Consider the following 24,489-nt stretch of genomic DNA (forward strand, 5'->3'; position numbering starts at 1 on the left):
CTAAGGGACAGATGAGTGTGGCCATGATCTAAGGAGAATTCTCATCTCTCTGGAGTTAAAACTTGCTCCAAATGGACTGAAAGTAACTTTACTGACACTCTTAAGCAGTGATAAAGCATTCAAATGTGGCTGCCTGTATTTCTGCAGTGTTTCTTCATGGGACTGCAAGCTTGTCTTGCCTTCCCAGCGAGCAAGCTGGAAGTCGGGTGGCTGCAGCAGCACGACACCGACAATTGACTAAGCAACATCGCAGTTCAGTATGATCTGTTGTCTCGTGGCTTGCACTGCACTAGTCACAATGGGCTTACTCTGCTTGGAGACACGTATCTGCCTGCAGAACAGATGACGGTGATGATAGCATCTCTCCTGGCTTCTCTGGTGTCCAGAATCTCTGAAAAACAAGCCATTCAGTTAGACTTGTCTTGAAGAAGTTGCCTTGAGTGGCTTTTCCCTGCATCATTAGCCAATAGTTTATTTATCCTCATGTAGAGCAAAGCCAATCTGCATGGCCAAATAGATAAGAGTAAGACAATGTGTCTGAATTCCAGATGATCCTTAGTTATCCATAGCTGTATCACTTAGCTGCTCGAAAATCAGGCGGGTGCCTTTCATCTTCCTCAGCCTGTGGTCTGTGCTTGTCAGGTGTCTTCCTACAATGTGAAACTGTTAAAATCACCTCAGGCTAAAATTGTCTTTAAATCCTGGTGTCTCATTTCTTTGGGGTTTATTTTGACTTATTCCATAGAACACAGATATCTCTGCTGCTATTCCTGAAGGAGAGTGGTTGTGGGTGCTGTACTGCTGAACACAGCAGTTTTTTATCTGGTTCTAGATAACACTGGGATCAAGAAGTATTTAGCATGGTAAGATTTCATAACCAGTTTTAGCTGCACTTTCAGCAAAATACTCAAGAAAATGCTTGGTGGGAAACTTACTTTTCAGCCTTTTCTAGACCCCTTGAGCTCAGAGTGGTTTGTGCAAATCATTCAAGTTCCTCCTCTTCTTGGTAAGAGGAGTGGGAAATACTTTTCTTACTTCAGGATTCTCTTATTTGCCTTTCAGGAGTGTAAATTGTTAGGTGAATTCTTATGCAGTGATTGTTAAAAGTTCACTATCCACCTTTGGTTTCCTCAAACTACTTATTAAGGATTATAGATTTTCTCATGTTCTGCAGAGCTTTTGTGTGCTTAACTTCAAGCAAGTAAGAAATTCTCAACATCCCTGGTAAAACAGTTCAGCACACTTAAGCATGTGCTTAAAAAAACAACTCAGTGCTTTATTATGAAAAGCTAAGGCCAAAACTTCCTCTCTCTCTCAAGGCCATGAGGAAATTCCTGTGGACTTTTATGGAAGTAGGATGTACCCTCTCAGCACTGCCAACTCTCGCCCGCCCTGGCAGAGGGTTTCCCAGGAAGAGTCATCTGCTGCGTGTAATTAAATAGTCTCTCTTAAAAGTCAAACTGTTCTGTGATCAGACCCACTACCCTAAGGTCACACTACCAAAACAACAGAAGCTTCTCGGCTCTGAAACAACGTGCATAAATTAAATACCTTTTGTCATGGAACACAGAGTCAAACCACAGGCCTGGCCCACTTCTAAAACTTAAAGAAAAAGCGCTCAAGGGTAAGTGCACATTTACGGTTTGAGAGGTCAGATTGTGCTTTTAAAATTACATTTCTCCTTTTTTTTTTCCTGTGTGCAAATAGAATGCATATGATTTCTGATAAATAAATGAAGAACAAGTTACTATATCAGTGCACTACATTAATACAGTGATTTATACTGCTACTGAACAGAAAATACGATTTGTTATTTTCTTCTACTTAACTATAGTAACTTCTGCTTATCCTGATAGATTTTTTTTTTTTTTTTTAAACCTGTTGCATTTAGAATTCTGCTAAATGGATCTGGTACTATTTCCACTGAGTTTCAGCAAAACAAATGAAATTGCAAAAATTGTACAAAAGCAAGCTTCCTTCTCTAAAGAATGCTTAAGTGACACTAGGTATCCTGAAATATGCATTTTATTATTTTTAAATGTATATTGCATGGCCTAATACTCATTAGGTAAAAATTTCTTTGACTCCTGGGAAAAAATTTGTTCACTTGGTAGCATGTAGATGATCATCAAGCTAGATGCATGAATTGCTCCTGCTGACAGTGTCAGATGCTTGACAAATGTTAAAAATAGATTAAGACAGATCAGTGTTACGAATTGTACTGTGATTGCTTATTTTAATTACTCTGTGTTAAAGTGTTTGTTAGATATATGCAGAGACAGTAATTTATCCAGCACATTCTAGCCATGGTGTTTTCTTTTTCGTATGGTGCTGTTTACAATGGGTAGTACACTAAATTAAAGAAGTTGTCAAAAAGCCTTGGATGATGTAAGCTGAAGAAACACAATACATCACAGTGTATTTTGCAAGGACTGTATTTTCTAGGCATCTACTGTTTGAACTGCCAAAACTTCACTGATGTTTTTCTTGTCCAAACCTTTTTAATGCAATAGATATATGATGACTGGCTTAGATAATACAGGATTTGGGTAGTTTGATTTCAGACATTACATGCTTCTCTACAAGTGTGCTGCTCTAAGTGTTTGGCTTGGTTGCAGTGTCTTGAAGGGTTGATAGAAGAATAATATGGTTATAGTTCTTGTTTGAATTCCAACATCAGGGATTCCAGAGAGAACTGAGTCAGGCAGAACTGCTGTGAGATAGACAACACAGTCGTTGTAAATCCTTGTGCATGGGTTCTCACTGCTCTTGCACCATCAGGTGCAAGAGCAAGGCTGTATAGTTAGCAAACTGCTGTGGAAATACTTATTATAGCCCTACTTTGTGAATGGAGTTCATGAAGTTATCATTGAATTATAAAATTCCAGGCTTTTATGTCTTGGAGGTTTTAACTTTTCCAACATAGTAACATTTCAGGATGTAGTCATGATCACAACACTTTTGGAAAATGTTTTTATGGCTGTCTGGCACAGTCACTTTGGGAGGCTGGTATAGGCTAGGAGTGGAGGAAAGTGGATAAGAAATTTCATGTGGAATTTGATTCCATCAGTACTAATGGGTGCATGGGAAAAAAAAAGATTCACAGAAATGTGCCAATGCTCTTCTAAGCTTTAAAGAAAAACAGTTTCTTAAAAACTTTGATCTCTGCTAAAGGAAAAGTTTAAAAAGATAACATGAAAATAAGCATTTAAATATGGTGAAACATGCATGGTAACATTTTTGAAAAGTCACAAGTTTCCAGTCGTAAATGTAAATATTTTGCATGTATTTCCATACAGAGAATGTAATGGAAATCTAAATGGGTGTCTGATGTCTGTATTCATTACATAACAGGGAAAGTCTGTGTTCTGTCTTGGAAGAAGAAAAATAATAAACTTTCAGAATTTTCTACAAAGTAAAAACTCTCAGTGGAAAGAGGTTCTGGATGACGAAGTGAAAAAATGTGTGTATTCCTAAATGCAAAGCAGGTGTCAGGCTGGGAAGGAGTGGGTGGAATTATGGCTACTGATTTCTTAGAACATTGTAGCTGTACAAACTGTGTTCAAACTCTTTGCAAGTACATTAAGGCATATTTGAGAAATGTTTCCAGGGAGAATGGCAAGGGGACATATCTGCATTTAGAAAGGACACTAGGATTTCACAGACGGCTGGATGACAGGATGTGCATTACATACACGGAGTCACAATTGGTTGTTCTGCAGAGGATCTGTAAGGTTGTCTGAGTGGTCTGGCCTATGACATGTTTCTGTCGCTGCACCCCAAGAGTCAGGGTCATGTTGCTAGCAGGAATATTTAATTTTAAGCTACATTTGCTACAGCCAAGTTCTTTGCTATGCAAGCTATGGCAGTAAATGTTACTCTTTTGGTTCTCAGGTGCATGCTAGGAAGCACTGTGACTTTCTGCCTGTGGTATGTGGCTTTTCCTGCCCAATCTTACACAGCACAGTCATATTTCTTGACAGATATGCGTAGGAAGGTTTGTTTCCCTGAGCACTGTAGAAATCAGTTAAGTCCAAGTGCAAAGCCTTCTTATGGCCAGCACTTCATCCCAAACTTCCCTGTTTATGTCTAGGGGTTCCTTAGTACTGCCCAGAGTACTTGGTCATGCGGACTGAGAACATGGCCAGGCAGGACTCCGTGTTGTCCCACGTGCTTGTGCTTTCTGCCTGTGCCAAAAGAAGGGAAAGGGAGGAGCAGTGTGTATGCAACGCGCATTCCAGCGGGATGCCAGCACGAGGCAGGGGAATGGATACAGAGCCAGGCGGTGGGGAGTTCCACCTAATCCCACCTTTCAGACACTGCTCCTTCTCAATTTTTCTTGGGATTGTGTAGTTAGTGGAGATTCCTTACTGTTTTTTTGTTGTTTCTGTTCTGCTTTTGCTGCTTCCTCTCCCTTTAATCATTTCAATATATATAGCGTTCTGCTTTCCATACCAGCTAGCTTTCTGGTTGGATCTGCATAGCACATGACCATTTCTGTTCATTATAAGAAAAGGTTTGGTGGGCATTTGTGGTTTGGACATTTTTCATCGTTATCTTAAATGTGATCTGATTATACCCACCAGCTTTCTTTGTGGTTAAGCCACTTGCCAATAAAACATCTCTATAAAGGGATGTATGAAAATCTATATAGTATGCCTAGGCAAGTGGAGAAGGAGCTACTGATAAATCTAAAGTTTAACAGGGTAGTTGGGGGGGGGGGGAATAATTATTTTTCAAAAGGATAAATCTAGATCCCAAAGTTTGGCCTATGAAGTGAAGGTGATAGTAAGGAGCTGCTGGTATTTGAGGGGTTTGTTGTCTCAGACCAAGTGAATTGGAAGAAATAATGAAGAACATGAACAAATACACCACTGGCTTTCTGAACAAGGTCAGTCTGATGGAGAAGTGTTAACAGAGGGGTTGAGCAGACTGTATTCTGCGTGCATCCACACTTCCTCATGGCTACACTCGTACAAAGGACAAGGGTTGTACTTCTGGTAGGTGGGTTTGTGTGTAGAAGTTCAGTGGAAGTTTCTCCTTGATCAGTTGAGCAAAAAGTATCTGCCAGATTTTGTGTGGTCCTGTGAGTGTGGCCAGTGGCAGATAAGTTTCTGAAGACATGGTCTGTGTGATCTAAGGCCATTGCAAACACGTTATTTATGTAGCTATCCATTTTTCTAGTGCTTTCAGGTACCCCAGAACCCGTGACAACTTGGTGTAAAGAGACCAAAATATTAATGATGGAAGGATATTTTTCAGTATGAAACGGGGGGTTATCAGTTTCATTCCTGCTGTGTGTTAAGCAGAGATAGCCCTTTGCGTGGGCTACAGCAGGTGGTACTTCCCCACCGCCCAGTGCTGGGCTGGGAGCACTGCAGGTCACGTGCAGAGCATGCACAGCCATGCAGGGGGTTGTGCACAGATGTGGAGCTCTTCACCTGCCCTGACAATGCTCGGGTTGGCAGAGTGTGCTTGCAGATACTAATTGTAATGCACAAGGGTTGAGCGTAGATCAGGGATCATTGTGCCCAGCGGCAGGTGAGTAACAGAGCAGTCCCTGACCTGGCAGGCTGGCGTGGTGATGATAAGGAGAGGGACAATACAGGGGTGCAGCAGGGGAGGCCCTGTGAGAGGGGCCTGAGCAAGTGCCTCTGAAAGATAGGAGTAAATCCCATTGAGTAAGGGTGTGGGCTGAGTAGCACTGCACAGAGAACTCAGATTGCATGATGAATAGATGGTAAATAAAAGAAAAAAACTTCAGAGAGGTAGTAAAGGGAATTTGTTCCCCTGACTCTAGGGGACTTTCTGTTTGGACTTGTAAAAATGCATCAGCTTTCTGTAGAAATACCTGCTGTGGGTGTAAAATTGTTTGCAAAGGAAGATTTCCATTTTGAATAAAGTACAAAAAAACAGTGATGCAAGAAACAAAAAATAATGGCCACTTTTAAAGATAAATCAAATTTTTATATTTTTGTCAGTTAAAAATTTTTTTACTGACATTAGGATTAAGCCCACAATTCCTTCTCAAATCATTAGAAGTGGCTTTGGGTCCAAAACCACCTTCAAAACGGCTATTACTGAAAATTAAACTCATTTAAACATTGTTCCCTGCATCGTAAATTATAATTTTTCAAAATGTTTTTCCCCAGTTGGAATAAATGATCAAGCATTGAACATTTTTTATATTAATTGGGAAAAATGTTGGCATTTTAATGAAAATAAATTTGGACAATCAAAATTTTTTATCTAGAAATGGAATTTTAGGCAATTTTTTCACTGTGAATATTTTTTTCAAATCCAGTATGGAATGATGACAACGTATGAATTTTAAATAAAGAGTGTTGCTTTTTCCCCTGAACATTTACTTGAATTGGTTTCATTGTATTTTTTCCTTAGAGAAGAGCTGAGTGATTGTTTTACCATTTTGATGCTTTTTCCAGCCTTTCTTTTGCATAGTATTGTTTGAAACTGACTGCTTCTTGTGAACACTGTCATTGCTTCCTGCCATAGAAGGATGTGATGAAGCATCTACAAATATCTTTGCTGCCTGCTGATGCCTGGCTAGTCTGACTATTCCAGGTTTTAACCAATTCTGTATTTCTCCTCAATCATACCTAACCACAGCTGTCAGGTTACTGTTCTCATGCTGCTGCCAGCTGTGTTTTCCCTTATCCGTAGTTCTCAGGGCTCTGAGTTTAGGCAACATTGGATCCTGGTGACATGCACGTTGTTTTCTTTGTGGGAGTGAAGACAGGCCAGAGAGATGGAGAGAGGAAGGTTAAAGGGTTGGCCAGCGTGGCCAGGGGTAGTGAAGGGACACTGAAACTGTAGCTGCTCAGCAGCGGTAATTTGTGATGGAGGAATGATCTGTCTTGGAGGACAAGACGGCCCAGCTGCAGAAGGGGTTATGCCAGAGCTGGAAATACTCCATGTAAGGGAATTAAGTTTACCTGTGGTGGTGATAAGAAACAGCCACTGTATTTTCTTGTAGCCATCCTGCAGAGTCAGCTCTGAGGCACCTCCTTGGGCAGTGGAGCTGGCTGAGGCACCCGTGCTCACGGGATGGGTGCTGGTGCCAGTGAATGTTGGGAATGGGCTCCTGGTGGTCTCTGCATACTCCTTGAAGAGCCGCTTGTGATGGTAGGGCTCTGTTCAGTGCCTTGTCCATGGTTTGTTTTTGTGGTGTGTTTTTTTTTTTTTTTAATTTAAGCATAAAATTGTGTTTAATTCACCTCAAGGGGTATTGAAAAAATTCCACAATAAATGCCAGAGTTCTGATCAGTAAGAGACAGAAAATACTTTTACAGATCATTGGAGAACAAAAATAGGCATCTTTCTTACCATTAGCTGCTGAAACCTGGTGTTAATTTCTCATGCATACCTCTGCTTCAGTATCCTCCTGTCATTAGCTTATACCTGATTGAGCAAGTAGCATCATTGGTTTTCCAGAGAAGGAGTTGAAACACACAGAACACTCTTGTACATGTAAATGTCCTCTCTTCTTTTCATGCATTGTTCAAATCCCAGTTAATTAGGACTTGAGCTTATTTTCAGTTTGCTAGTCAGTAGCTGATGTTAAAGTATCATGACCTGCCATTCATCTTTCCGTAGTGAATTTCATTATTCATCTTCTGTCACAAGTTTTCTTGAGGAACTGAGAGGGCATTATACTAACAGTTCTCTTTCCAATTTCTATCTAAATTCATTTATTGAAATCATGGTTTTATCTAATATATTCTGTTTTCTCCCCAGATTAAAAAAAAAACCACACAACTCTTTATCTTGGGTGGAAAACCAGCATTTATTGCAGTTTTCATCACGGAACATTATTTTGCTTTAATTTCCATTGTTGGATATGACAGAATGTAATCTAATCTAATTTTCATATCGAGAAATCTGACAGCTCTTTTCCCCTTGATGTCAAAATGCAGCTGAACTAAGATAATGATAACTGTAGAGTACAATTGCTTCAGTAAAGAGTATTCATGAGGCAAATCTGCATTAAAAAATGTTGCCAGGGCTCTTTTCAGCTGGGAAAATTACCATGCTTTTAAAATAGCTTATACCCTCCAAAAAAGAGGAAAGAGGCATCTGGTCTTCTGAAAAACAGAGATGAAAGCAGATTTGAGAGAATGCAACAGGGAACATTAAGCAAATACATATTTAAGGAGATGGGTGAATGCAGGGGGTAATTCCATGGCACTATAATAAAATGGATGAGGAAAAGATGAATCTCTACTGCTCTGTTTTTTTTCCTGTTAAATATTTATATTTCTTAGAGTTGAAATAGAAAGGAAAACATGGTTAGAGATCTGAAAGGCTGAAGATAAAGCGATCCAATGCCTTTTTTCCCTAGGCTTTTGTTTTGGGCCAGGTCTAGATTGTAGTTCAAAGGCCTGCATGAAGCAAGTGTAGAGTGTTGGCCCAGGGCCAGTGACAGCTGTCTGCATTATTTAAAACCACTGCAATTTGCACTAATTGTCCTCTTTTATTCTCTTTATCAGGGAAGCCCATATTAGATGGATTTTGAGCTTAGGCTGCTCCTCAGGTTCAACGGTGGCAGCCTGAGGAAGCCTGCACATCAGTTTCTTGCCCTGTATCTCCTGTGTAGAGGGCAGGAAAGGCTTGGGCTGGAAGGGACCCTTAAAGGTCATCTGATCCAACCCCCCTGCAGTGAGCAGGGACATCTGCACCTGAATCAGGTTGCTCAGAGCCCTGTCCAACCTAACCTGGAATGTTTTCAGGGATGGGGCGTCTCCCACCTCTCTGGGCAATCTGCTCTAGTGTTCTACCACCTTCAGTGTAAACAACTTCTTCCTTACATCTAGTCTAAATCTGCCCTATTTTAGTTCAAAACCAGCACCCCTTGTCATATTGCAACAAGTTCCTACTAAAAAGTAACCTGAAACCTTCTGTACACACCAGTGCATGTTTCCCCCTCTTAGTTTAACGCTTCACAGCATCATTAGCTGAGCCACTGTGACCAGGCTGGCTTGCACTACTGTAAAGCTGTTTTGTGTCTTCTGGCAGCTTCCCAGCTATACCTCTGAAGTGACAGTATACCTTTGTGGCACATCAGTCTTGCTCTTCAAACCATCCTTTCCTGTTGGCCTCCCCCTCCTTGTATGCTGGATCTTTGCTAGTTTATTCCAAGACGAAATTGTCACAACATGTTGCCTCTTTCCTGCCTTTTCACTACCTCCTCCCACTGCTCCCTCTCACTTCTCATATCAAAACCACTGAAATATCTCCTCTCCTTCTTCCTCTCCCCTCTTGATGCACTCCACAGGCCCTCTGCTGACTCAGGTTGCCTGTTGGGAGGTGCCAAAACCAGCAGCCTCAGGGCAAGGCTGCAGCAGCTTCATGCTCCAGGCCAACCAGTGGGGCTGCACACGTGTGCTCAGTAGGCTCATACATGTGTGTAATCAACACACGTGGATGTTATGTACTGGGAGAGGGTGCTGATCTGGGTGCCCCATCTACTGTTGTTCATTTGCACTCCTTTGTGTGCATGGAGTCAAACTGTTTGTCACTCAGCTTAACCTGTCCCACCTAGTCTCCTTCCCACTAACCATTTCTCTTCCTGCTTTTCACCTCCCAGGTCACTCTGTGGAAGAAGTGTCTGTGGCAGGGTTTGCCAGAAGGAAATGAAAATATATCTAGCTGCTTTTTGCTCTTTACAGGAGAGGCAGATTCCAAGCAAGCCATGCAAGCTCCTTGTTATTTAGCCATAAAACTCTAATTTAGCTCCCATATACTTTCTTGCTAAGTGACTTTGATCAGTGTCTGCAGAGGACTGGGACATGAAGCTGGGTGCTGACAGGTCCAATGACTGCTTGGAAGGGCATCAGGAGGGTTGCTGTGCTGGGTGCTAGTGGCTGGTGATCTTGCAGCCAGGAGAGAGACATGAGCTAAAAAGGTCACAGTAGGAGAGGCAGAGAGAAAGGAAAAGGGGAGTGATTAAAAGTGTCTTTACATTGATTCATTGGGTTAGCAGCATGGCAAGAAAGTTTTTCCTGCTGTTCTTCATGTCATATCAGCTCTGTGAATAAAAATAGGTCACTGTTTTTCAGAGCTTTTAGTCTGGCATCCTTCATGAGATCAATTTGCTCAAAAATCAGTTCTGCTACAGTCCCTGATGAGTGGATCCCTGGGTGGTGGAAGAGTCCTGCTGTGATGAGCATGGATACCCAGTGGCGAGGAATGACCCAGAGTGCTTCTAGTAGCATGCAAAAGTATCTAAACTCCTAGGATGTGGGCATGCTTAGGAAACGAGAGTTTTTTAAGAAGAGAGAGATAATTCAGTATTTCTTTAGACTCAGGTCATGGAAGCATTTTGGTGTATTTCACTTTTTTTGTATGTAAATTCTGCACTGTTACACCATTTTGCTACTGCACAGCCATTTGAAAGTGAGACTCAATATGAACAAGAAGCTGAGGCCTCATGTCATTGTTCTCTCACCAGACATTACAAACATCAAGCTGAAGTACAAGAGAATTGCTTTAAACAGAAATAGCCCTATAAAATGTAACTAGGCTGATTTCTCCAGGTATTTCTACGAAGAGATTTTGGAATTTATGTCGCTATGAGGACAATTAAAGGACTAGCCTATTGTTGTGCCAGTGTGATGACCAAAATAGCAGGTACTTGGTATCTGTAGCAGTGATGCACATGTGAAAATGTACGTTGTCTGCAGATTGGTATTTGCATTTAGAAATGTCTAAACTATGTGTGCTAAAGCCTGTTTTGTGCTGCTACGTGTATGTGCAGCCATGCTTAAGAATTGGTTTTCCTAGCAGAAATCACTCTGAACAGGTGCAATGGGTGGCAGTAAGTGCCATTCCAGACAGTTGGGTTATAGTTACTGCTTTAGTGTTTACTTTTGATTTTTTACTAATTATTTATTTTGTTTGAAAATGCTTTCAACTATGTGTCAACTGACCACCTTTTAGAAAATATTACCCATATTACCCATTTTAGAAGTAATTTTAAACTTCAGGTTTCTTTTATTTGCAGGTGCACAGAGCAAGATCTGCAATTTATTGAACAGTACCTGGAAACGGTTTGGCAGCTAGAATGAACTGCTGTTCAACTTTTGTTGAACTGGAATCAGATACAAACCCCAAAACTTCCCCGGAATTCATTGTTGACTTAAATAATAATGTGGGAGACATTAGGGTAAAATGAGTAGAACAAGAAACACTTTGCACAACACAGGAGTTACCCCCATGAGGGTGACCCCATGTTGATTTCACAAGACTCTGACTCTTCAAAAATCAGTGGCTTACTGCTTGAGAAGCTCAGAGAAGCAGAAGCATTGTTCCCATTTGAGAAATCCCACAGACATTTGCCTAACACAGAAGGCAACATGGATGTAAAAAATGTATTTAAACCCCAGGAAAATATATTCTGCCCAAGGGATTTCTCAGAGAATTGTGATGAGCTCATTCATTTGAACGGGGTAGTCAGTGTCACTGCTGGAGGAGCAGAGAAATGCTGCAGCAGAGAGGTGCATTCCTGCCCTACAACTGTAATCCCTTCTCACACAGACAACTGCTGCCTTAGCATGGGAGACTCTGTATCGGGTCAGTCTCTGGCAAATGTCCAGGCATGTGAAAAGACTGGGCTCGGCACACATCTAACCTTGTTCAGTGAGCAGGCAGATACTCCCATAGTAAATCACAATTATTTTGTAAAAGATGATTCTGAAAATTCTGCCACTATTCCAGACATTTACTCAGAGAAAATTCCAAGTGTAAGTGATGACTTTTCTGATGATGACCTGGAGTATTTTGAATGTTCGGATGTGCTGACAGTGCGTGAAAATGAAATCTGGAAAAAGAAGTTACAATTTTTATTAGAAAGTGATGATGAAGATGATTTAAAACTCAGTAAGGATTGTGATGGGTGTGCTTACTTCCTCAGTGAAATGCCTTGTCTGTTCCAAGTGTCAGATAACACTACGCCTATGGATACCACCATTGGCTTCTGTAGTCATCACTCAAAATTTGAAGGAGTAAATGTAAGGAGAGACCCCTCTATGTACAGCCAGTCAACTTTGCAGACAGAGATGACTCTCACTGTTGGACACCACCAAGATAAAAGTCCCAGTTTGAAAGACAAAGAAAAGTGTAACACGCCTGTTGCATCTGCAGCCATTGAAAATGACCATCCCAGAACTGAAGAAGACAATAATGGAAGCACTCACTCAGCTGCAGGTTTCCCAACTGCCGAATCAAAGAACAAGGATAATATCCCTTCCAAGGTGGACTCCTCTACGAGTGGCTTAGGTGCTTCTTCCACAAATCAGGCTCCAGGGACAATGACAGAAAGCAGTATGGACAAGGACATGCTGGATGAAAGCTCATTGCTGCTAGAGGAGGGGGAAAGAAATGTGCCGGAGGAAAATGCAAAGCATGCTGTCTGTACCCTGACAGAAAGTCTAAGAAGAAACCTTTTAAGGTTGTTAAATCCTAAAGAGCTTTGCAGATACGTGAGTAATATAGGACAATCTTTTCAGACTGCATCAGAGGTTAGAGAATCCACTGCTCTGTGTCCCAATCACGGAGGTGTCATTTCCACACAAATCTCCGAGGAGAGAGAAAGCTTACAAGTGCAGGCTGGTTTGTGTCATGCAGAAGAGGCAGATAAAGACTGTGATTGGGAAAGGAAAAGGACTTGGGGCCTCTCTGAGCAACATCAGGTGCCAAATGAAGACATCTCACCCAGGGTAAGTGAAGTGTTTATTGTTTAATAGAAAGAGCTGCTCTACTGATTTAAATGCATTTTATTCCTGTTTGTCACAAAATCATCTAAAATTTAAATTACTTTGAAAGCTACTGTTCATGTACTTCTGAATGACAGCTACGGCTGGGAAGGAAATCTGGTTTTGAAAAAGGCCCAAATAAACCAGAAGCTGTTCTAATTATAGAGTGAGACTGATAATAGTGAGAGGCACTAATGGGACTCTGGACAGCTGGGTAGGGAAATCCGATATGTAGGCTGCTGCACAGGTCTTACCAAAGTAATGTTTCTTTCAGTCCAGGAAGTTTCTCAAATTCCTCTTCTGGGCAGAAGATGTTTTGATTTACTTTCTTTTCAAGTTCATACTCAAAGAACAAAATTGTCATCCACTTATGGTGCTGAAAATCTAAAACAAATCAATAGGGTTTTTCTCTGAATTACAACAAGGAGGGGAATTTAATCCAGAGAGTTTGTGTTTCAGAGGTGAATGGAGCTTTGCTTTTTAAAAGTAAAACAATGAAAGGTCAGGTATCCCAGTTGAAATGTAAAAAACAGTTACAAATAAAATCCCCATAGCGGTACTCTTCAGGTACTTGCATGTTTTATGCTGTTGGCAGGAAATCAGCTGGGGAAATTGGTATGGTTGTGCAGACTGATACGATGCTACACCAGTTTTCATAAGTGGGAACATTGGGTTATACTTTTTATTTCACAGAATAAGGACTCAAGATATATAAATACATACTGAATCATGAATAATCTTATAATCACCAACTTTACTGTTTTGAAAGTGCATAGCTCATTGCACAGGAAAAAAAAATAATAACAAAAAACCACAAGATTTTTTCCAGTTCCACATGCTTTTCTTCATCTGTATTATTTAGGTGAAAATATCTCCAGTTCTGGGTAGTAGACTGACTCACCACTGGTGAGTGGTGTCTTAAGCAGTCAAAAAACCCTGGATTCTTCTGTCTGAAAAACATCCATGGGTTTCTCTGGTTTTATAGTACATAAAATTCCAATCTCATTTTAGCAGCATGTAATGTTCCTATGATGGGGAATACCCCCTATGAAAATTAACCTCCTGAGACTTCCTTGACAGTATGAATTACCATGTTTTGCAAAAGGGATTGTTTTGTTTTTTTCCAAGTGCAGTACAATAATTTAAATCCCAGGGCCCTCTTAGCAAAGAGGAACTGACCTGTTACTGAAAGTGCCATGGTCAGATTTCAGATTGGCCAGTTAGACTCTTTCTACCTGCAGTCAGTATGTATTTGTTCTGTTTGTGTGTCCGTGACCAAAACTGTACATTAGATGAAAATCAAGTAGGAAAGACGTATCAGTACACAGAAGGGCTAGAGAAGAGCACAAACCAAACCCCTGGTTTTAAACACACATGAATATAAATGAAATTTAGGTCTACTTGCAAAATGATGTGGTCTTGAAAATAAGCCAAACACAGGCATCCCATCTGGAAGCTACTTTTTATAGTACAAGGGAAATATGGACAGCTTCTCACAGCTCCCACATAGTAAGCCTGAAACTCCTGTGTAACCCAAGAAAGGCAAGAAAGCATCAACCTCCTGTTGCTGCACACAGGTCGGGCTCAAAGTGCTCTGTAGTATTTTCTGGAGCTCAGTGTTTGAGACAGCTTTCCCAGAGCAAGTGAGGGACTTGTGGCAAACCCAGAGCTGACCACTTTTGGAGGGCATTGTGTTTTCCCTCTCCGTGTGGTGAATCGGGTCTGCGGAGAGGTGCGTAGCAGCCGTGGAACCACAGCACTCATTGCCCAAAGATTTACACCTCCCCTTAATGCCAGGCTGCCTCTAGCTGGAGCAACCTTTGCCGTCTTGACTTGTGCAGCAACTGCTGTGCTGGGTGACTTCTCCTTCCATTAGATGGTCAAGGTAGGAGGCTCCCAGGTTAAATTATTTTATCTAATACTTCAAAGTAGCTTAATAATAGGTCCTCAAAGCCAACTGTGCCAGCTGTATGACATTACATACTGTACAGAGAGCCAGGAGGCTTCGAGTTTGCAGTGTGTCATTCAAGAGCTGGTCTTTGTCTAGCATTCAGCCAGCACCCTCAGCACAAGGTCCTGAATTTCAGAGCCCGTGTCCATGGGCTGCCAGATGCCAGCAGTGTTGGGAAAGTCCTGCTGGAACTGGCAGGTTCAGAGGCATTCTGGGGCATAAGCAAAATACTTAATGTTAAATATAAATTAAAAAATTAATAAATGTGCCACTATGAGATTTCAAATTGCATTCTGCTTCCAGGCCTACTTTTGTCAAATGCAAGGCAAGGCACTCCATTAGAAGCCCTCTTTTGTCACTGTATTTATTTCCAAGCCATCAAAATGTGTGTCTAGACTCTACAGTGCTGCATGTCTATAAATGCTTGAGACAGACAGATGCCAGATAGAGACACACAGATTAGATAGATAAAAGGGTTCTTGAAATAATCAGCCTGCTTTCCAGTGGGCATGAGAGCTGTCTATTTTCAGTTTCATACCAACAACAGGTAGGAACTGACTGATCATATGTTCAACATACTTAGCAAGAATTCCACAGATTGTAGTAAAAGCTGTGATAGAGGCTCCTGTGGCTGTAAGAAACAGCAAAAGCAACTCTGCTTTCCAGAGGTTTGAGAGGAATTGGAAGTGGCAGAAGGAGCACTAGGCTCACACCACATGCTCAGAACCCACTGAGAACTGGAACTGACTGTAGAGACGCATCCAGACTCACACCCCTCTTGACTTGAGAAAGGAGTATGTCCAAACTCAAAGACCTGGTGACTAGCATCTTCTCCTGCAGAGGAGACTTGAGTAGGAGGCACTGGAGGGGACTGCAGTTGTGGAGCTGAGGTTCCTTGGCAGCATGGTGGCAACTGCATGGTGCTTGGGGTGGGAACAGCACCTGAAGGAATTGGCACAAACTTTCTATATCTCTTCCTTCCCCAACTGTCCAGAGGATGTAGTCAGCTCCACATCCTCCTCAAGCTGAATAGAGAAAAAAGAAAGGATGAAAGAAATTGCAGCTGAAGTGGGTGGCTTTTGCAGCAAAGGGAAGTAATATTTACTACAGCCAGTAATCCTATTGCCACAAACATATAGAAACTAAAAGGCTAGTGTCCGAGCAGGTCCTGCCTCTGCCCCAGCCCACAGCAACTCCCTCATTACATAGGCTTCGCTAACAAATACCACTCGCTGCTTCTCAGAATCACTTCCATGAATGATGTGCCCACCAGCACTCAGTGCACATTTACTGCTTGGCTGTGACCCAGAGGATTCACCCGTTAGGTATGCTAGGTACTCATTTCAGCCATCCACCATGGCATTGCCAGTTAACGAATCACTAGGGGTGAAACTGGAACTCATGAGGGAAAAAACCCAACCCAAAACAGTTATAAAATTGAGTTTGTGGCTGCATAAAAGCTAAAAAATGTAAAAGGTCTACAAATATTGGTGTTTTTTAAACTCGGTCTGATGTTTTTTCAGCATGTCTTCAGTTCTGCTGGGAGCATTTCTTCAGTTCTGCAAAGCTTCAGTCAACCACCAGAAAGATGTATGGTCAAATGTACAATTTAACTTATGAGGTCTATGTTATATCCTGTTAATGGCTATTTGAAAGTAAATAAGTTTTTTTCAAGGGTTGACTGCTAAGTTGTTCTCTACTTTTACAGATTATTCTGGCAAATGAAGGGTAACCAAAAGCATAAAGCATAATTAGTTTAGTAAACAATGTATTTTTGTCTAGTAAAAACTTGTAGCCTTCTCCATCTGTGATTTGCTGTGGGTGAAACATACCACCTCCGTGGAGTTGATTTAGTGCTGAAGAGGACTAGAGAATAAAAGCTTGGCAGGGTCTCCAGGACAAGAGTTTGAAGAGTGAAAGCTCAGTTCTGAGAGGAATGGTGAACAGTTTAACAGATTTTGTATGCCAGGCAGGTGGCAACACTTTCTTCATCTCATGCAAGCCAGTTGTTCTCTTTAATAAGGTCTGCACTCCTTGCATAAATTCAGTTCAGTTTGGCTTAGTTTAATTGAGGAATGGATTGTTCCTACATAAAGGGACAATTTGGAATATTTTGATGTAGAAGAATAAAGGAGATGCAGGAGGAATACAGATTTTTATTTTCTGCCCCAATTTTCCAGCAGTACCCCAAGTTTGCAATGCCTGTCTCATTGTTAGAGGAGGGCTGAACACGCGTTATAGTGAGCAACTCATTACCACTTGGACAGAGGCAAGATATGGGATGATCTCTGGCACTCCCTTTGGAAGCGGGACTTGACCTCAAGGGGTCATAAGTAACCAAAGACAAATTTAAAAAATGGCTTAAAAGTGAGCCAGAGATGTTAATTTCATGGTAGGAGTCTTGTTCTGAATACATTGCACAGCAGATGTGGGGTGCATTCTCTGAAGTTTATGAAGACTGATACATATTAAGAAGGTACCTTTATGAAACTTAAGATAGCAATGTCCACCATGGAAGCAAAGGGGAAGGCAAGATCCCCAAAACCTAGTTGGGGTAGTTCCAGAAACTCATCAGTTTGGGTTGTGTAATAATGACGTAAGTATGGTGGGACACTGTGACTGGCAGCCAAAGGCATAGATTTGACTATTTTATTCTGTTTTGTTGTGGCTTCCTTTATTTTATCTGCCTTTATCTAGTTGGACTGTTCCACTCATTGTTCATCTTGATTAAATTTTATATTTTTCAGCATTTGGATCCAGATCTGAAACTCATTAGAACAAGAAACTTGACAGTTGACAAGTATTTTAAAAATTAATAATAATAAAAAAGTTAAGTACATTTCAAGCCAGGACTCTAGCTCAGGCCTGTATCAAGCAGCAATTCTCATTTTTAATTAAATTTCTCTTTTTTCTTCTTTGTAGAATGAAGGAGCTAATCTTAAAATCTTTACCCAGAATTGTGAGAGGCCATGTATGCAGCCTGAAATAAAAAAGGAAGGCATCTTCATGACTGGTGAGAGTGCAAGAGCCATCCATCCAGCTTCAGAAATGCTCTGTGCTGAAAAGGCATTACAAGCAAAAAATACAAATTTACAGACCTATTCTCAGCACCATGCTCCTTGTGACAAGAGAGAAAGTTGTCACCAACAAGTGTGTGAGCAAGGAATTACTACTCTTAGTAATGGCAACCAATCGAAGGATGATGTTTCACCTTTTCCTTTGTGGGATATGGGCTCAGTTCCTGATAAACAAGAATGTTTATGTGCTGTTCTCTCATCTGCAAAGCTCTGTGATGAACCATGGGAGGGAGAACAGAGCAACGACACAGATACTTTCTGCAGTGTACCATGTGATGAACCTCTCCTTCAAGCTAATCCCAAGGCAGTCCTGGAATCTGGAGAACCTGGGTGCAAAGGAGATGCTGATATATCTGCAGTGCATGACAAGCTGTGGAAACTTCTTCATGAAGATGACTCCGACTATCAGATCCCCTTTGAGAATTGGAGGATCTCTAGTTTAGAAATTAGGTCGACAGATATTAAAGTCACAGCACTGAACTTGGTAGAGGAGACCTGTTCTGATCATATTTTGCCAGTGAATGTGAGAGAAGAGCAGGAACCTTTGACACAGCCTGCTGGTAGACAAAGAGAGAAAGGAGACTGCAATGTTTCCAATATCCTACTTAAAACAGATGAAGCATGTAACAGTGCATCCATAGGAAACATTTGTCTTGCACAAGTGGTAGAAGCAGATGGCGTATGTCTGGATTCTAGCACTGGAAATAAACTGGAAACACCATCCATTTGTTTTTCAGCAAACATCTTAAATACAGGGGAGTGCTGGGAGCAGAAGCCAAATCAAACATTAACTGACAGTAATGGATCCAGTCAAATGACTGCTTCTTGGGGTGGAAAGCTTACCATTAATGCTTCCCAAGCATGTGATGCAGATTCTCTTCAAAGATTAAAAAATGCACAGAATGGTAATTTAGTATGTGACAAAGAAAACCCAGATTACATGTCAGATAATTTACATGGGACAATTGGGCAATTACCTCATACTGAGGACAACATATCCTTGATAAATGAGTCTGTAACTGCCAACAGGTGTCATTTTGAAGACTGTTATCTAGCAAGAAAAGAACTTGCTTGTTTCCCTGAAGAGAAATACATTTTCCCCAGTGAAAACACCAGTCAGTTTACATGTGAAGAACACTCTTCTGTTAACACCATACATAAAAGTTATGAAGAGAATTTTCAAGAAAAAGGAAATCACTCAGACTTCAGTGCACAAAACAAGAGTAATCCTGATGGTTATCATCTTTCAAAAGATAATGACTGTCAAGATTTTCAAGTTGTTTCTGATACACAGAAATATGCTTATGTAATGCAATTGCCTAATTTAACTGAGATGCCTGAAACCATAACACATAAGAGTCTACCCCTAAATACAGATCAACTGGCAGAAATAGAAGACCAAGAACTGGCATCCACTCCCTCTTCTGGGGATCCATTTTTAAGAGATTTTTGTGTAGAACTGCCCGGATATGAACCAGGTAAAGTAGAAGAAGAACAAAGAGAGATTTGTGTAGGTGATGAAACTTCCTGTGACTCAGGAGTTAGTCATGTTCCAGAGAGTCAGACTGCAGTTTCCCCTCATAATACTTCAGAACAATGTGTACTTTTGGTTGACAGCAGTTTCAAGTCTGATGAAGAGTTAAAACCAGATTCTTCACAAACTCACACCTGTGCATCTGGAAGTCTAATATCAGTGAGTACCCCACTGCCCAGAAAGGCTCAACACCAGTACCTCAGCATATCAAATGAGGATTCTAGAGTTAGCAGTAATCAGTTAGATATCCAGCAGCTGGCTGTAAAAGAAGCATCACCCTTCTCCACACCTGAGAGCCAGTCAGAGGGCCTTCTGACCAGTCTATCAGCAGTGGAGTGTCCTGGCACAGGATGTCATGTAGAAACCAAATCCACACAAAATGCACTCAAAGTAGATGAAAACTTGAGTATGCTGGGAGCTTTCTGCAAGGCATTGAAGGATAAGTTCCTTAGGGCACCTGAAGAAAACAAGAAGAAAGCAGTCTTGTGGGAAAATGAAAAAGAGATTCAAAGGGCTACTGAGTATAACCCAGGTGAAGCTGAAACAAACTCTCCTTTGCACACTTTAATTAGCTCCAAGGCTCAGAGACAGTTGATCAATATAAGCACTGAGCGTTTCTGTCCTGACTTGATCTCTTCCAGCAAGCTAACTGAGGTTGATAATTCCATTAAGACTACTGAGTATGATAGAGAAAAAGAAGTCATGACATCAGAGAGTGTGGTAAGTGGTTTAGTTAATTTGTCACCAGTTGATTCAGGGAACAACCAGTATTTTCAAGAGCAACCACCCTGCAGCAGAACTCAGCCATTCTCCCTAGCCTTGACCACGTATGATCCATTCCCAGGCAATGCAGAAAGGCTAAGAAATCAAGAAGGGTCAAAATCCCACCAGACATCACCAGCTGCTGATGAGCCTGAGCCTATCAGATGTAAACAAGACACAGCAAAGAGTGGGCATCTAGCAGTTGGAGCAAAGAAGAAATTACCACCAGCAACACTGTCAAAAAAACCCCGACTGGAGGAGAGAGGAGATGTCAGCAAGGATCTTAGCTGTGTTAAAAAGTCTGTGAAGAGTGAGGCAGGGATGACTCATAAAGAAGATAGAAAAGAGCAAAGGAAACTAGTTTTGAAAAAGGATAGCAAAGGTAAGAGAACAATTATTTTCGTTTCTTTCTGCTGGTTCTGGCTACAGCATGAAATCCAAATTTGTGAAACAGACTGCAAGAGTCCTGCAGTCTCAATCATGTCAGCTAAAAGTGTCCTGCCCTCACTGATTCTCATTTCCATTCTGTGAAGTTAGTAACTAGGGCTGTGCCCATGCCACAAAGTTGAACTCTTCCCCAGCATCCTTTTCCTAGCTGGCAAATATTTTAAATTTGTGAACTTTGAACCTGTTTGAAATAGCTGCTTCTTCATTTGTGTCTTCAAGTTCCTTTTCAGGGATGTATGGCATAATGGTACCACATAATTGCACACAATATAGCAACTGCAAGCCTAGTGATTTGTATTGTCCTGTTCCCACAGGGCTGTGTTCTTCCCTTGCTGCCACACTGCAAATGCAATTACCCTCTCATGGTTACAGAATGGTTTTATTACTAGCCAAGTGTTACTGTTATTAGTAGAGTGCCACCGGTAAACGGAATGCTTTGCAGTCCTGGCTGATGGCTGGTTCTGCTTTCCTTTTCCCTACTGTTGGTCATAGATGACACTGATGAAACATTAAACTGACGTAGAAAACATAGAATTTAAATGAGATTCACGTTGCTTGCAAGAGGCTGTAGGAGGTTGCAAACAGGTGAAACAAAATGCAGACAGGAGTAGCAATAGTGTAACAGGTAGACAGATGAGGTATTTGTGGCTTCTATGGATACCTTGCAAAGACTAGGGTCTTATTTTTACCTTTTAACATTACATTTCATATTCACAGTATAGAGTATTTTAGCAGGTCAGACTAAAGGTAAGCTGCAAAGCTGTGAACCTCTTCAGAGATTCAAATTACAGTGTGGTTGGGTGATAGTTCTACTTTTCCAATCACATTAAAAAAAAAAGCCAACAAACTTTTCTCTCTTCAAACTTGTGTCCTTTGCCAGAGAACCAGATGAGTGGGAGGAGAGACACATTCCTTCAGGGCAGAGCCAGGAAACGGCAGTTACCGAGAAATGCCTGATATTTTTCCATGTACCTGAGGCTATGCTTGAAAAATTTATTAAATATTCAAACTTGAATCAGATAAGGATGAATTTTCTTAACATGCTTCTGATCTGCTTCAGCCTGGACCAAAATGAAAGTATGTTTGTACTTTAGAGAACTGTGTGGACCTTTGCCCAGCATTATGGGAAGGTTGGTGTGATTAGCCTGGTATACACTCATTTTTCTCTGTTGTATCATTGCCAGCTGCAGGAGGGACAACTTGGTGGTTAGGGCAGGGAATGTGGAGCTGTTAGGTCTATTTGCAGTCCTGTCACATACTGTCTGCGTCATTTTGGACCTGATTCAGCAACATTCTTTGGCCTAAGGACTTAAGTGACTGCAAGTTAAACATAGCAGTGGATTCCAGGTGCCTGACCCTTCGAGTTGGATCCAGCATTCCTCCAGCATTAGATGGGGAAAGTTAGACTGCAGGAATGGGAATGGGATTCCTTAAGGGAGACGTGTTTTGCCAGCTCATTCAGAATGCAGCAGCATGAAATTAACACATGGGAAACATAACATCTTGCATTTTACATCCCTTACATCTAGCAGGGATGTGGCATTTAAGCACAGGGATGTGTCATGATCCCCAAACCATTCCCTTTCTTTCCAAGTACCCTTTATACTCCCCCTCATGCCACGTCCACATGCAAAGACATTGGAGTGTCCTGTGAGCCAAGCAGAGAACCAGGTTGTCAGCACCTTTCCCAGGCTGGGCAGGGTGCTCTTTCTGTAAACTGAGTGATTTTGGGTTTGCTTGGCATGATGGTCTAAGCAAAAAACTGTGCCCTGCAGCTGGAAAGGCAGGGAGTTTCTGTAGAGATGGGAACTTAATTCTTTGACACTGAAGAGGGAAGGGAAGGCCACCGACATTACCAAATGCAAATATCTAACCCGTCAGTGTGGGTTCCCCCATCCAGCTGTGTTTGAAAGGAAATGGTGCTGTCACCACATCTTGCAAAGAGTCTCTCCCTGGCAGTATGTGCTAGGTATGTTCCAAGAACATCTTGGAGACTGAGCATCTCCCAGGACTTAAAGTCTTTTTTCTCAAAGACTATTATCAGTTTAAAAAAATCTACTAGTTAAAAGTAATCAGTTAATCAGATTTCTCATTATGTATCCATACAGCGTGCTCTGCCTTTGTGGTGTCCTTTTTTACTGATGAAAGCAGCTGGTCAGAGAGGATGTGTTTTGATTAAGAAATTGTTTTATGTCAATGCCTTTTCAGGCTAGAACTTCCCTGCGATCCTTTGCCCTACATTCAAAATGTATTTGCATTGAAACCACTTCCATTGATTCAGTACCTTACACACTCAGGCTTTTAAAACCTTCATATTTTAAAGCCTTGGTTTCTGCATCAGAATAAACTATAATTAATTGTTGATGTCAGATTTGTATTCTTAACATCTGCAAATCATTCTGGGATTCCTCTAAAATGCCCAAAGAATATAATTGCCTTCTAATCCTAAAATTTGGCTCTTCTGCTTAAAGCTCCCAAGCTGCTGAAGAAGATTCAAGCAGAGTTGTTCCCTGACTGCTCTGGAAATATTAAGTTATGCTGTCAGTTTGGTGAAATTCATGATGACTCCACCATTACATGGACTAGAGATTCCAAGTTACTAGCTCAAATGCAAAGAAGGTGAGTGAATGTTTCTGAACATTTTTTGGGAAAAATACGCCCCTTTTAATAACATCTGCTTCTGATCCACTTGAGAAGTTGCATACATAGGCATCTGTGAGCAAATATCTAGCTTGAAAAAAGGAAAGGAACAGAGAAAGCTGAGTGAGGAGTCAATATTGAGGAACAGCCCACAACAATTTGGGCTTTTATATGTTCGTACTTCATTTGGTCGTGATATTGATAGGAATATTAGAATGCTTTTTGGTGTGATTTAATTATTTTTTTATTTGATTGAGGTATTTTTCTCTCAGAATGTGATACGGTTACCTATTGTTATACTCATAATAGGCTGAACTCTTCTAAGCAGGATGTAAGAAAATATTTTGTCTGCTTGCATCATATTTGAATTAGTCTTTGTAGTGAGGATAGAAATTCCAGGAACAGGAGGCAAGATATACAGAATAATTGGGAAAGAACTTTCAGAAGTATTAATGTGGAAAATTAACAAATTCTGTTCCAGTGCCCAGGATGACTCTCCTGTCTCTTTGACAATAACTAAAGCCAGTAACAAAGACCAAGGAATGTATTACTGCTGCTTGAATAATACATATGGAAAGGTGACTGCTGAGTTTAATCTTACTTCCGAAGGTAAATTCCAGTTCCTAATTTTGTTTAATAATAATGACAATGGCAGTTTCCATTAATTTTTGCTTTTTTTATGACTAAAAAATCTGTTTCTTTGTTTTCTTGTAGTACTGGAACATCTCTCAAGTTTTCAGAATTGTGAAGGTAAGCACACACATCTGCTTGAGTGAGTGCTCAAATCTTTGTTCCTTCTGATTTCCAAGTAGAACAAAGGGTGGGAAAATATAACCAGGCTGAGACATTTTGACAGTTATCCCATGGGAAACTCTGGGAATCTGTTGAAGCCATTGAATTAGTATTGTGTTTTTGCCAGCTGTCTTTCCCTTTTTGTGTTCACCTTTGCTGTACTGTGAAAGATAAAATCAGCTTTAATTCATGTGGGTTGGGTAGGTGGAATGGGATGGTGCTCAGGGGGATGAGGGACCCCTGTGACACTGCTGGTGGGCATGTGGCGTGTCACTCTCCTTCCCCAGGTGCACCAGCACGGCAGTGACAGGGAAGCACAGCACAGAGATCTCCTTTGGCACAATAACCTGCAGTGCTGCAGGGACACATGGTCTCTGCAAGTCGCCTGCCATGTAACGTTGCTCCAGGAGACAGGCAGGCATGGGGATTTGGAATGCTTTCCCCATGTTAACTTGTGTTTAATAGCAGTCGGCTTGTGTCTTGCTGTGCTGCTGCTAAAGACAGGGCATTGCAAGT

General features: G+C 41.2%; 1 protein-coding gene across 6 annotated transcripts in view; it reads left to right on the forward strand.

The window, feature by feature from the left end:
• ALPK2 (alpha kinase 2) overlaps positions 1-24,489 on the forward strand; it is a 165,041-nt gene that overhangs the window by 90,980 nt on the left and 49,572 nt on the right. For 3 of the 6 annotated variants that reach the window (XM_051642191.1, XM_051642190.1, XM_051642192.1), the window contains 5 exons: positions 11,021-12,734; positions 17,644-20,476; positions 23,013-23,160; positions 23,663-23,790; positions 23,896-23,931. In XM_051642191.1, the coding sequence (XP_051498151.1) occupies positions 11,247-12,734; positions 17,644-20,476; positions 23,013-23,160; positions 23,663-23,790; positions 23,896-23,931 (4,633 nt within the window). In that variant the 5' untranslated portion in view covers positions 11,021-11,246. Of the gene's footprint in view, positions 1-1,375; positions 1,625-11,020; positions 12,735-17,643; positions 20,477-23,012; positions 23,161-23,662; positions 23,791-23,895; positions 23,932-24,489 lie in introns of those variants that run through there. The other 3 variants (XR_007891783.1, XR_007891784.1, XM_051642189.1) reach the window with 2 other exon arrangements.

The sequence above is a fragment of the Apus apus genome, chromosome Z, assembly GCF_020740795.1.
Source record: "Apus apus isolate bApuApu2 chromosome Z, bApuApu2.pri.cur, whole genome shotgun sequence".
NCBI lineage: Eukaryota > Metazoa > Chordata > Aves > Apodiformes > Apodidae > Apus > Apus apus.